The sequence below is a fragment of the Loxodonta africana genome, chromosome 3 (assembly GCF_030014295.1).
Source record: "Loxodonta africana isolate mLoxAfr1 chromosome 3, mLoxAfr1.hap2, whole genome shotgun sequence".
NCBI lineage: Eukaryota > Metazoa > Chordata > Mammalia > Proboscidea > Elephantidae > Loxodonta > Loxodonta africana.
The window spans coordinates 198,637,070-198,651,095 of NC_087344.1; the positions used below are offsets into that span (position 1 = coordinate 198,637,070).

At 41.6% G+C, this 14,026-nt stretch overlaps 1 protein-coding gene across 1 annotated transcript in view; it reads left to right on the forward strand.

The window, feature by feature from the left end:
* Positions 1-13,130, forward strand: part of LOC100676343 (3-keto-steroid reductase/17-beta-hydroxysteroid dehydrogenase 7) — a 32,755-nt gene extending 19,625 nt beyond the window's left edge. The window contains exons 6-9 of the mRNA XM_003415024.3: positions 1,737-1,841; positions 4,357-4,413; positions 6,699-6,797; positions 12,995-13,130. Of these exons, the coding sequence (XP_003415072.1) occupies positions 1,737-1,841; positions 4,357-4,413; positions 6,699-6,797; positions 12,995-13,084 (351 nt within the window). The 3' untranslated portion in view covers positions 13,085-13,130. The remainder of the gene's footprint in view (positions 1-1,736; positions 1,842-4,356; positions 4,414-6,698; positions 6,798-12,994) is intronic.
* The last annotated feature ends 896 nt before the right edge of the window (positions 13,131-14,026 follow it).

The window sequence follows — 14,026 nt, forward strand, 5'->3', positions numbered from 1 at the left end:
GCCATATGCCACTGTGGCCTTTGCTAATTCCTTTTGCTCTAGCATTTCTTTATGCCTATGAAAACTTACTCTAGGCAAATCTGCTGCAAAAGACCTCATTAAAGTGTTAAAAAGCAAAGATGTCACTTAGAGGACTAAGGTGCACCTGACCCAAGCCGTGGTATTTTCAGTCACCTCATATGCATGTGAAAGCTGGCCAATGAATAAGGAAGACTGAAGAAGAATCGATGCCTTTGGATTGTAGCGTTGGTGAAAAATATTGAATATACCATGGACTACCAGAAGAATGAACAAGTCCGTCTTAGAGGAAGTACAACCAGAATGCTTCTTAAAAACAAGGATGGAAACTCTTGGCTTCATGTACTTTTGGACATGTTATCAGAAGGGGCCAGTCCCTAGAGAAGGCCATCATGCTTGGTAAAGTAAAGGGTCAGCGAAAAAGAGGAAGACCCTCAACGAGGTGGATTAATATAGTGGATGCAACGATGGGCTCAAGCATACCAACAGTTGTGAGGATGGCCCAGGACTGGGCAGCGTTTCATTCTGTGGCACATAAGGTTGCAATGAGCTGGAACCAACTTGATAGCACCTAACAACAACAATAGGCTGTGACTTCCTGCCTATTTATTTTTGGTCTAATATTGATTGTATGTGTTGTAGACTCTGAATTTTAGTTTACAGATTTCTTCAACTAGGGACTGGGTGATTCTAAAAAGATAGCCAACACAGCTCTCTCAGGATTCTAAGCTATCCCTGAGATAGGACTCATTACTCTTTTTGAAGGAAGCTCTGTGTCAATACTTATAAAGTGTTCAGAACAGTGTTAGACCTAGAGTAACTTCTATGTTAGTGTTCACTAAAATAAATTTAAAGTAAATAAATAATGTGTTGCCAAAATTCATGAGATTGAGCCTGAGGCCGATCACCTGACCTCCCCCAGGCAGTGTTCTGAGCATCTTATTTGACCATTTAAGGAACTGGAGGGCAATTTGTTTTAAGGGCTACCAGACTTCTGTACTACTAACTGAGGTAAGAAAGGCAATAGGTTTCCTTTGTGTGGGACATAGCCCAAACATGGGCTATCTCGCTGGTCCTGGCATTTTCTCTTCTCCATTTACATGAATTAAGATTTAAAAAAAATGATGAATATGTGTCTAAAAGACATTATCAATATTAAAAATAGAGCCATCAAAAATTAAACTAGATAAAAAAGCGGAGCGATTCTGCTGTGGTTAGCAAATCATTAAAGATGAAGTAGTGCTTTTCAATGGAATAAAATGGCTAAAAGCCACTAACAAAGTTCTGTGCAGACTGAGGCTTTCATAATAGGAGCAGAATTTATTAGTGTTATGGGACCCAGGAGAAGTTTCTCATTTTGAGTTCCTGAGTTATAGCAGCTCCAGTCTTCTCTGGTGCCTAAACCTCCTACCTCAAGCTAGAGGCAATGGGTAGTCCATCTCTGGAACCACCATCTCTTCCCCGATCATCTCTCAGGTAAAGGCAAGGAGAGCTGTCAATGTTTTTATAGTAGAAGTTTACTGGGAGTAGAGACTTCTCTTACATTCCGGGTTCCTTTTATATAGTGAACACACATTACATGATTGTTGAACTGATCTCCAGTTTCAAGGGAAATGAAGAGGGAATCTTCCTAGGATGGTATCTTGCATACGATAAAGAGTTAATACAAATCAGAGGACCCCCAGTCCTCATAACCCTTTCTCTCTGTGCATCCCCAGGGCCTGTATTCCAGTGTGGTGTGTCCAGGGGCTGTGATGACCAACCTGACGTATAGAATTCTGCCTCCTTTCATATGGATGCTGCTGTTGCCGGTCATACTGTTGGTGAATAAGCAATATGCCTTTTCATTATAAAAACATGGTCACTTTGGATTATAGAAAATTAATTTCAGATGTGAGAAATGAAGATAACAGGAGTATATGTAAATTAAAAAGTTTCAGGCATTTTTGAAGCTTATTAGTTCTTTACTTCCAGGTTTAACTTGGTGGAATTTTATTTGGCATTCTTACTCAGCTCACAAAGGGTTTTCTGAGGCGGCGTAACTCAGCAGGTACCACCAGGTGCAAGGCAAGCACCTTAGCACCTACCGTCTTACACAAACCAGACCCCATCTCATGTTGGCTGCCCGGCTCTGGGAAGTGTTTGAGTGAGGGACCATGGGAACATCAACTAAGATCTACCTTTCTTTCAGAAAGTATTTCCCAAAGTGTGTTCCTTAGGAATCTAGTTCTGCTGTAAGATGTTAGTAGGTAATAATGAAAGCAAGCAAGCAAGTAAGCACAAAAGAAAGAAAGAAAGGAAGGGAGGGGGGAGGAGGGAGGGAGGAAGGGAAGGGAGGGAGGAAAAAAGTTTTCATGGGAATGTTTCTTTGTTGTGGAACTTCTCAAGATCTTTGCTATGCTAATATTACTACACCATGTGTGAATTCCTAGGAGGGGGGATATAGTATACACTGGTGGCACAGTGATTAAAGCGCACAGCTGGTAACCAAAAGGTGGATGGTTCGAACCTACCAGCCGCTCCATGGGGGAACAATTCCATAAAGATTTATAGCCTTGGACACCCTATGGGGCGGCTCCTCTCTGCCCTATAGGGTCACCCTGAGTCGGAATCGACTCAATGGCAATGGGTAGCCCAAATGTATTTAAACACAAACGTCCTTCTTTGAAGAACATCTGGTGACAAGAGTGTTGGAACTGTTGCTTTTAGGTAATGTCTACCCCTAATATAAACCAAAAGGTAAAGACTGCTCCATATCTTTTTTTTGTGTGTGCTTTAAGTGAAAGTGAACAAATCAAGTCAGTCGCTCATAAAAAAATTTATACACACTTTGCTATGTGCTCCTAGTTACTCTCCCCCTAATGAGAGAGCACACTGCTCTCCACCTTGTATTCCCCATGTCCATTCAGCCAGCTTCTGCCCCCTTCTGCCTTCTCATCTCACCTCCAGACAGGAGGTGACCACATAGTTTCAGGTGTTTGTTTGAGCCAGGAAGCTCACTCATTTTCTATCTTCTAGTCCAGTCCAATCCCCATCTGAAGAGTTGGCTTTGGGAATGGTTCCTGTCTTGGGCTAATAGAAGGTCTGGGGACCATGACCTCTGGAGCCCTTCTAGTCTCAGTCAGACCATTAAGTCTGCTCTTTTTATGAGAATTTGGGGTCTGCATCCCACTGCTCTCCTGCTCCATCAGGGATTCTCTGTTGTATTCCCTGTCAAGGCAGTCATTGGTTGTAGCCGGGCACCATCTAATTCTGGTCTCAGGCTGATACAGTCTCTGATTTATGTGGCTGTTTCTGTCTCTTGGGCTCATAATTACTTTGTGTCTTTGGTGTTCTTCATTTTCCTTTGCACTAGGTGAGTTGAAACCAATTGATGCATCTTAGATGGCTGCTTGCTGGTGTTTAAGACCCCAGACACCACTCACCAAAGTGGGATACAGAATGTTTTCTTAGTAGATTTTGTTATGCCAGTTGACCTAGATGTCCCCTGAAACCATGGTCCCCAGACTTCTGCCCCTGCTGCTCTGGCCTTTGAAGCATTCAGTTTTTTCAGGAAACTTCTTTGCTTTTGGTTTAGTCTAGTTGTGCTGACCTCTCCTGTATTGTGTGTTGTCTTTCCCTTCATGGAAATAGTTCTTTTTTTTTACTATCTAACTAGTGAATACCCCTCTTCCTCCCTCCCTCCCCACCCTCGTAACTATCAAAGAATATTTTCTTCTGTGTTTAAACTATTTCTTGAGTCCTTATAATAGTGGTCTCATACAATATTTGTCCTTTTGCAACTGACTAATTTCACTCAGCAAAATGCTTTGCAGATTCCTCCATGTTATGAAATGTTTCACGGATTCATCGTTGTGTCCTTTATCGATGTGTATCCATATCTTTGTTGTTGCTGTTTAATGCTCCTCCTTCTGACAATGCTTAGAAGAAAGATTGGAAAGAAATATGCTAACGTGTGAACACAGTTGCCCCTGGCTGGGGCCATGTCTATTTTTTAGCTTCTTGTAATATTCTTTATACTTTCCAACTATCTAAAATTAACATATATTAATTATTAAATTGGAGCTCTGGTTGTGTGGTGGTCAAGAGCTCAGGCTGCTAATCAAAAGGTCGGCAGTTCAAATCCACCAGCTGCTCCTTGGAAACCCTATGGGGCAGTTCTGCTCTGTCCTATAGGGTCGCTATAAGTCGGATCTGACTCCATAGCAGTTTTTTTTGTTGTTGTCTAATTATTAAATTAGAAAAGATTAAATAAAAATTATGTTTTTATCATGCTGGATAAACTACCAAAAATATTGCAAGTGTTTAATGAGTAACTTCTTTCCTTTCCTTGCTCAGCTGCGCTTTTTTGTGAACTCTTTCACGATGACACCTTATAATGGAGCAGAAGTACTGGTAAGTGTTAAAGCTTCAGGATCTTTCTCAACACAGTGAAATAGAAGTAGCTACTGACAGCGATGGCCCAGGAGAAGTGAACTTATTTGCCAGACTTTGCTCATATTATCTAAGAGAGGTCAGCGTATTGTGTTAAGGATTTGAGAAATATCTATAATTTGTGCTCCTAAATGTGACGAAACTGCTGTAGCACGAGAGTTAAAATGTTGTTGTTTTTGAATATCTTTTAGTCTAACTGTGAGATCATTAATCTGAAATTGTGATAGTAAGGTTTTATCAGGCCTTCTACAAGGCTGCCTAAAAATTGTAAGGGTTTTCCTAATTTATTTATTTTTTTTGATTGTGCTTTAGGTGAAGCTTACAGAGAAAAGTAGTTTCTCATTAAATACTTAATACACCAGTTGTTTTGTGACATTGGTTGCCAACTCTGTGATGTGTCAACACTCCCTCCTTCTTCTCCCCAAGTTCCCTGTTTCCATTCTTCCAGCTTTCCTGTCCCTTCCTGCCTTCTAGTCTTTGCTTTTGGGTGGGTGTGCCCATTAGTCTTGTATACATGATTGAACTATGAAGCACGTCCCTCACGTGTGTTATTTTTTCCCTATAGACCTGTCTAATCTTTGGCTGAAGGGTGAAGCTCAGGAGTGACTTCAGTACTGAATTAAAAGGGTGTCTGGGGCAGGGTACTTAATTTTAAGGAGTTTCTTGTTGGTATAGCACCTTAAGTTAGAGCATAAGGCTCAACAGAATGTTTATAGCAAGTAAGTGCTCTTCTATTTGCCAAGAAGTAATAATAGAGAAAGTATAAGTATTTTGGTGTGAACTCTGAGTTTACAATTGTAGGGTCTATCAGGAGGATGAATCCTCAGTTTGGCTAGATGGGTGCAACCCTCGTAGCAAACCCTGCCTGAACCGGTTTAGGGCTGCTTTTCTGGGAGGGTCCACTGGCAGTAGAATTCCCAGAGCCCATCTGCTTGGAGCCCTGGTGGCACAGTCGTTAAGAGCTATGGCTGCTAACCAAAAGGTTGGCAGTTCAAATCCACCAGCCGCTCATTGGAAACCCTATGAGGCAGTTCTACTCTGTCCTATAGGGTCACTTTGAGTTGGAACCGACTTGACGGCACCTAACAACAACATCTGCTGTAATTCTCAGCTGCCCATTTGCAAAATGAGCTATTTTTGCAAACAAATCAGGAATATAGCCAGGTAAATCCTCACATATAGTCTGAAGGATAATAAAAGATTCCTCTACTTGTATGAGAAATTGTTCTGGAAAAACTGGTTGCACAGTATCTGAGGTTGATGGGTTTGTTTCCTCAATGCGATCGGTGAACCACAAGATATAACAGTGATAGTTTGGTACCATGTCCATGTCAACCCTTTCAGTAATTTGGATGAGATGAGCAGCTAAAGTGGACATAAGCCTTCCTTATCCTTCTCTCCTGGGTCTGGGTGTACCTGTTCTCCAATTCCACTTGGAAAACTAGACTAATAATAAATGTGTGCCAGCACTAGATTGCTATGCTGCTGTAACAGAAATACCACAAGTGGGTGGCTTTAAAGAACAGAAATTTTATTTTCTCACAGTTCAGGAGGCTAGAAGTCTGAATTTAGGGCACCATGTCTAGTAGAAGGCTCTGTTGGCTCTGGGGGAAGATCCTTGTCTCAGCCTCTGCAGCACCTTCATTCTTCGGTTCCCGGTGGTTTTTACATGGCATCTTACCTTCTCCTCCATTTGTGCTGGGCTGTCTGTGTGTCTATACTGCACTTTATATCACTCAGAAGTGAGTAGGTTTAGGATGCACCCCGTGCCAATATGGCCTTATTAACATAACAATGAAAACCCTATTTTATCCACAAATATAGGAGTCGGGACTCCAACACATATTTTTGGGAGACACAATTCAGTTCATAACAATGTCTATAAAACATGTTGAATTAGTTTCGGTTGAGGGATCTGTTTTGATCCGCACGTGGTCATTCCATTTTCAAGGTTCCAGGAGACCAGGGATCCGTATCTTGCCTTGATCCGTTGTGCTAAGTTATACTAGGTGGAGCCTGAAGGAAGGAGACAACTCTAATGGGATTCTTTTTTCCTTTAAGTAATTTGTCAGGACATTGCTAATCAGTTTGTCCCACTTCCTTCTGGTTCACTTTCCACGTGAATGGAATCACCGAACAATAAAGGATTTGTCATATTTGTTCAGCCTGAGGTGCTCGGTGGCCAGGGCCAGAGTCTCCCTTGGCTGGGGAGGTGTGAGTCACTGACATCCCCATTTCCTTTCCAGTTATGGCTGTTCCAGCAAAAGCCCGAGTCTCTGAACCCGCTCATCAAATACCATAGTGCTACCACAGGCCTTGGAAACAATTATATAAATCCCCAAAAGGTAAGCTATTTTAACGTTGTTTAACTTGGAGTAGGGAGGCCCCTGCCTTCTCTACAAACTTTTTTGGCCACTCCTGCCACCCTCTTCCTTCTCTTCCTGAGTTCCAGCCACAGAGCTCTTCCTCCGGGATCTTCATTACCTCATGCTTCTTCTTACCTAACGGTCTTTGCTCAGCTTCTTCTTCCTTCCAGAAACTCTCTAAACCAGTTGCCATAGAGTGGATTCTGACTCATGATGACCCCAGGTGTGTCAGAGTAGAACTGTGCTCCAGAGGGTTTTCAACGACTGGTTTTGGGGGAAGCAAATCATCAAGCCTTTCTTCCAAGGCACCTCTGGGTGGATTCAAACCTCCAACATTTTGGTTACCAGCTGAGCACATTAACTGTTTGCACCACCTATGGATTTGAGAAACTCTCTACCTCACCCTTTTACCTTGTCAATTTCTCCTTTCCTGTCAGGTCATCATAGAAGCCTCCCTTGTCTTTCCAAACCTGCTTTAGGCTTTCTTAGCACCTGTGCTTCTCCTCCATAGCCGTTATCATAATTGTGACTTAAAAGCTAATTGAATAATTACTTTGTTGTTATTTAGCTCCCCTTCCAGAATAAATGCTCTAAGAAGCAGGGTTATATGTGCATGTTTTCTGTGTCCCTAACTCCTGACACAGGGCCTTTATCCCGCGTAGAAGATAAACATGTGTTCAATGAGCTGCCAAATAAAGGAGAGCCCTGTATTAACTGGAAACTCGGGTTGCACAGTGGTTAAGAGCTATGGCTGCTAACCAAAAGGTCAGCAATTTGAATTCACCGTCTGTTCATTGGAAACCTTATGGGGCAGTTCTACTCTGTCGCTATGAGTCAGAATCGACTCGACAGTAATGGGTTTGGTTTTTGTTCTGTGTTAACTGAAAGTAGTTTTCCTTTAAATGCTCTTTAAGACTTTCTCGGACCAATATCATTTTGTTCATTACCAGCTACAGTAGTTTTTACTATACAATTTTTTTTTTTTTAATTTTGGTGAAAGCGTACACAGCCAAGATACACCATTTCAACAATTTCTACATGTACGATTTAGCGACCTTGGTTGCATTCTTTAAGTTGTGCTACCATTCTCCTATTCTTACTGAAATTATTCCACCACCGTTATCTTAAATTCACTATCCCCTAAGGTTTCCATCCAGACTTTTGAGTTACCATTATCAATTTGATCTCCCCATAGATAATTTTTTAAAAGAGCACAATGCTTAAAGCAGATGTACTTTACTAATTAAGACAAGCTTTTTTTTTTTTTTTTTTTGGTTCAAAGAAGGTTTCAGGGGATAGTTTTGGTTTAAGGTTTAAAGTTTAAAGATTATATCAGTATAACAGTTTTGGGGGTTCATTCAGGCTCACTGGCTCAAGAAAGTCTGGATTCCATTGAGAATTTAAAATTAAGCTCTGCATTTTTCCCCTTTTAGATCAGGCACTAAGGATGCAGAAAGAGAGAAAGAGAGAATCTTTTTAGACTCATAACAGTCTATAATAAGAAAAGAGAAAATTTATATCATTAACCCACAAAAAAACTGTATTATTTTTATCTCAGTCACATTTAAGGCTTACATAAAACTGCACCATTTTTCACTGTTTTGGCCCCTGTAAAGGTGCATGGGAGCTCTGGTGGCACAGTGGTTAAGAGTTTGGCTCCTAACCAAAAAGGTCACCAGTTCGAATCCACCAGCCACTTCTTGGAAACCCTATGGAGGCAGTTCTACTCTGTCCTATAGAGTTGCTATGAGTTGGAATTGACTTAATGGCGGAGGGTTTAAAGATGCATGATGTGGTCATTGATTTGGAGAGGAAGTTGGGGGGAGAAACAGTGGGGTGTTTTCCTGACAAACACCAGCCCATCAGATGTCTTCATTGGATTGGCATATTCACAGGCATGAAGTACTAGCCTGGGACCTGGATGTCAGTGACTGGTCATGTCTTGTTTTCTGTTCTCTGTAATGAGAGCACAGCACCTATCACATGATGGTGCATGATATAGATTTTTAGAATGAATGAATGAATGAATTCTCAGGCAATAAGACAGTGGGTGTTCTATCTCCTGACCAGCAACCCTCACTTTACATATATTATCTTAGATTCATATTGGAGTTCTTTAATAAAATTCAGTCCCCCTAATTATATTAAAACTCTGATAAAATAATGAGAGAAAATGAGGGGGAGAGATTGATTCTTGGGAGAAAAAGAATGATTTGACTACAGCCACAACGTGGGTGTGATCTAAGATCCAGGCATGGAGTGACTCCTGCCAATGAAGGGGAGAAAATCCAAATTTTTGTCTCCTCGATGTTTCCTGTGCCTCAGATGCATTGTAATGTATTGCCCTTGATCTATTCTTGTTGACAGTTTCTTATCAGACTCCTAGCCAGAAACTAATTCTTTTCCCTCAAGTTTTTCCTCTCATTTCTAATCTCTGCCAGAGTTTTTGGGAGTAGGAAAATGAACACAATTCCCCTACTTCCAATGTACTTCTCACAATTTCCATTAAGACGACATCTTTATACACAAGCATATATAGCATGTCCAAGTGAGCTCATCCTCCCATGATCTTCGGATTTTGGGTGGCCTAGGCCTTCTCAGGAGCCCTGGTGGCACAGTGGTTAAGAGCTTTATTGCTCACCAAAAGGGTGACAGTTCAAATCCACCAGGTGCTCCTTGGAAACCCTATGTAGCAGTTCTGCTCTGTCCTATAGGGTCTCTGTGAGTCGGAATCAACTCAATGACACAGAACAACAATGACAGGCCTTCCCAGGAGTACCTGCGTGGTGTAAATGGTTAACTGCTAACTGAAAGGTTGGAATTTTGAGTCTACCTGGAGGCACCTTGGAAGAAAACCCTGGTGATCTCCTTCTGAAAAACCAGTCATTGAAAACCCTATGGAGGGCAGTTATCCTCTGACCCATATGGGATTGCCATTAGTCGGAATCAACTTGACGGCAACTGGTACTGGTAACAGGTAGGCCTTCCCAGGGTGAGGTGAGGACTCTTGCTCCTCAGGTGTTCCCAATCCTGGGAAATGGCATCACCTTCCATGCATGTGTCTAATTTAGGAACCTGAGCACCATCGGGAATCCAATCCAACCTTACTCTCCCTCTCTGGACCTAATCAGCCACCAGGTTCTATTAATCATTTTCCTCTTAAACATTTTCAAATTTGCTCCCCCTCTTTATCCCTGCTACCCTGCTCTCATTTAGTCCCTCAGCCTCTCTCCTATGGACCATGCCTCTAGTCTTATCTGCTACTTCCAGTCCTGTTCCCACAAATTTCTTCTCTCCATTGCAGCCAGAAAGATGTATCTAAAATCCAAATGAGGCTGTAATCTTTCCTTGCTTAAAATCTTGTCAAGTAGCCAGATTCAGACAAAAGTCCAAACTCCTTAGTATGGTATATAAGTAGATTTGCTCATTTTATGCCTAGTGTTGTTAAAAAATTAGCAGCTCTCAATTCAGCCCCCAACTCATGACGACCCCATGCACAACAGAACAAAGGGCTGTCTGGAGCTATTGTGGTCCTTAGGGTTTTCACTGCCTGATTTTCAGAATAAGATCACCAGGCCTTCCTTCCTAGTCAACTTTAGTCTGGAAGTGCAGCTGAAACCTGTTCAGCATCATAGCAACACTCAAGCCTCTACTGACAAACAGGTGGTGGCTACGTGTGAGATGCATTGGGCAGGAATCAAACCTGGGTCTCCCGCATGGGAGGTGAAAATTCTACCACTGAACCACCAGTGCCCCACTTTTTTTTTTGTTTAAATTGGTAGCATTCCCTTTCACTTAAAAGCGTCCCAATTTGGGTGATCAGTTATATACCCACTGCTGTTGAGTCGATTATGACTCATAGCGACCCTACAGGACAGAGTAGAACTGCCCCATAGAGTTTCCAATTATATAGTCACTGTAAATACAAGGTCCTTCAGGATCTGACTTCTACCCACCTCTCCAGCTTTTATCTACCGCTAGTCACAGTAATTGACTCGGCGGCACCATACAATAGCAAAAGTCACAGTAAACTCATGAGTTCCTGTGCTTCCTCCTCAACCTGGAGCAAGATGGCTGCAGCAGTTCAGGGAGTCACATCCAGACTTGAAAGATTCTGAAGGCTGAAAGCCACTATTTCATCTGTGTCCAATTCTTAGGAATAGAGATACCTTCCCCAGAAGTCCTCAGTAGTCTTCTCCTCGTTTCTAATTGGCAAGGGTGGAGTCACATGCCCTTTCCCGAATGGGTTATTGGCGGGGGAATAGAGTGACCACGATGGGTGTACTTAATGATTTGGGGGTGGAATAGTCACCTGTGACTACACTTTGAACTGAATTTGACTTGGGCTGTGTTCACTTCACTGGACTGAAAACTCCCTGAGGTCAGGGACTGTGCCAGATTTGTCTTCATACCCTTAGTCTGTAGCACAGTGCCTGACATGTGGCAGGTTTTGTTGTCCTTGTTGGACTTTTGGGTGGAAATGAACAAGGCAGCATTAAGTACTGGAGACAGGAGGGGCTTTGGAGACAGTAAGAAACATAGGCTCCATCCCCAGCTCTATTCTTGCTGCCTGTGCAGCCTCAAAAATATTTAAGACCTCTGACCTTCCAATTTCTCACCTGTAAAATGGCAGTAAGACAACACACATAACATATATAAAGCACCTGAAACAAAACCAACTATTTCCTGTCGTTTTAGTCTAAGAATTTTTTTGAGTGAGGCAGCTGCCACATTTGTGGTGTATGTGTACACACTTGTGAGTGTGCGTGTGTGTGCGTGCACACATGTATGTGGGAATACCTGTAAGGAAAATAAGAAAAGCTATCCTCTAAGAAAAATGTCGTTCAGCTATTGCCACCTGAATTTATAAGATCATTGCTGATTATTTGAAATGGATGAGATAAAAAGCTTGTTTTAATCTAGTTTTTATTCCTGGATAGTGTTTCTGAAGTGTGCTCATGGATTATCATCATCCCTGGAGATGATTTATGGAAAAATTTTTATGGTCCTATCATCTGGCAGAATTCAGCATGGTATATTTCTCCCCTTTCATGTTCATAATGACATTAACAATTGGAGAGGTCCTGTGGTGGAGAAATTTGTTTTCATTGCTTAACCCAGGTTTCCCCAAACTCATTTTAGCCCAGAATCCTTTTTTCCTAGAGCATTTACCAACATCTCATGGTATACCCTTTGGGAAACTATATTAGTCCAATGACTAATTTTTTGGCCCTCAAGGCTACTTTCCTGGACCTGCCATCTTCTCCACTAAGGAAGATCAAACTTTTGATTTTCAAACAAAATTCAGTGGTGGGAAATCAACTGAAAACATGTGTTTCCATTTTCTGTTGTGTTTCGAAGAAGGCATTTCATACCTCTGGACTGGGATTGAACTAGACAATCTGTAAAACCTCTAACAACTCCAATATCCTATGAAAAAAACTGCAAGATGACTTGTGTAAATAAGGTGGTTATTTGTATGTTAGTAAAAACAATTTTATTTATATTTTAGTGATATTTAGGATTAAATTTTAAAGTCGAGATGAGTTGTAGAACTCTTCAACCTAGGGATTCTGATCCCTTGGAATCAGATTTCAGAGAGTGCATTCTCCTGAATGAGAATTATTTCCAACCTCTGGAGGGCTATGAGGTAAAAGGGAAATACATACAGGTGCGTACTTACTGCTTATTTTCTATCGTGAGAGCTTGTCCATTGAGAATCAGCTGTTATAACAGCAGAAAAAGCTACTTATCTCTCTATGCGTGGGTAGGTACGAAAGAGTCTTGATTTTGGATTTGAAGTCCCTGCTGTATTTAGTACAGGCACGTGCTGACTATTTGGTCATGCCACCAGTAGTGAGAGCTTCTGCTATGGGGACGTGGGTACTAAGGGAGCAGTGAAGCTCAGGTCTGTCAGCTTTTCTGTTTACGAGGAGTCCCAGTCGGTTTGGGAAGGGATGGGGTTAGGACTGCGAGATAACATGTCCTCACGTTCTCAGTGATTACTAGAGTTCCTGTATTGCTTCCTCGGCAACTCTATCTTGCTGGTCTCTTTCCTTCCATGACTTTTAATTTTCTTTCTAAAACATGCCTTCCTTGCAAATCCAAATTTTATTAATCTCATTTTCCTTTACTTTTAAGATCCAAGTTATACCTAGTTTTGCTTTTATTTCCAGATGGACGTGGATGAAGACACTGCTGAAAAATTTTACCAAAATTTGCTAGCCCTTGAAAAACGTGTTAGGGCCACCATTCAAATCCAATAGCCAAAGCTGACGATGAAGCTCCTGAAACATGACCACCTCCCACTGGCATGCTGAGAGCACTCACTGCTACTAGTTGATGTGAGTGTTTGCAGTGAACCACCACCTGAAACCACGAGATTGCTTTCTCTCCCAGCCATCATTGAGAAGAGCATGTGTGTGAGTTTATGGGCAAGAGCGTGTTCCCCGTAAGGAATATGAGAGAAAATATCCTCTAGGAAAAATATCATTCACCTTTAATTTTGTAGCCATATTCTGCAAAATTGCATCCAATCTTTTATTTAATCATATCAAAATAATTATTGGAACCACTAGTTATTCTGCTCATGGCAGCCTATTTTCTGGGGCTTAAGGGGAAGCTATGAAGGAAATAGGCTGAGGACTCAATGACGTCTATGGAAGCACATGGAACCCACTCTCTGTCGCTCTCTCCACAGCTGTAGGCGGTATGAATCATGGATTGGCAGCCCCAACTTTTGTTCCTTGGTTTTGGATACATTGTCTGTGCCCTTTGTTTCATTTCCCCAATCCATATGGCGTGTTCAGAGAGTGTTCCCAATCTTTTCAGCGGTGAATTATACGATTAAAAGTCTTCATACATGGCTTGCCTACATTTTCTTTTTATCACACATTTTTGAAAGAACATTTTATTAGTAATTACTTTGAGTTGAGAGGGTCCATGTAATTATTGGATATGATTGCAACCAACGTGTGCCAAGTGGGTCTAGAGTCTTTGTATGCGTTTTTCTCCTTCTGCCAGGAAGGGTTCCTTATTGCCCAGTTTCCTAATGCAACCTTAATGGAATTAAACAGGAGCAGTTCAAAATAATTTAATTAATCACTTTAAATTTCATTTATAATTTCTAACTGATTCATGCCTACCCCTAGGACCTGTAGCAGCAACAGGTTCATCACTACTGGGAAGGTGAGAAAGTTAGGGCATAG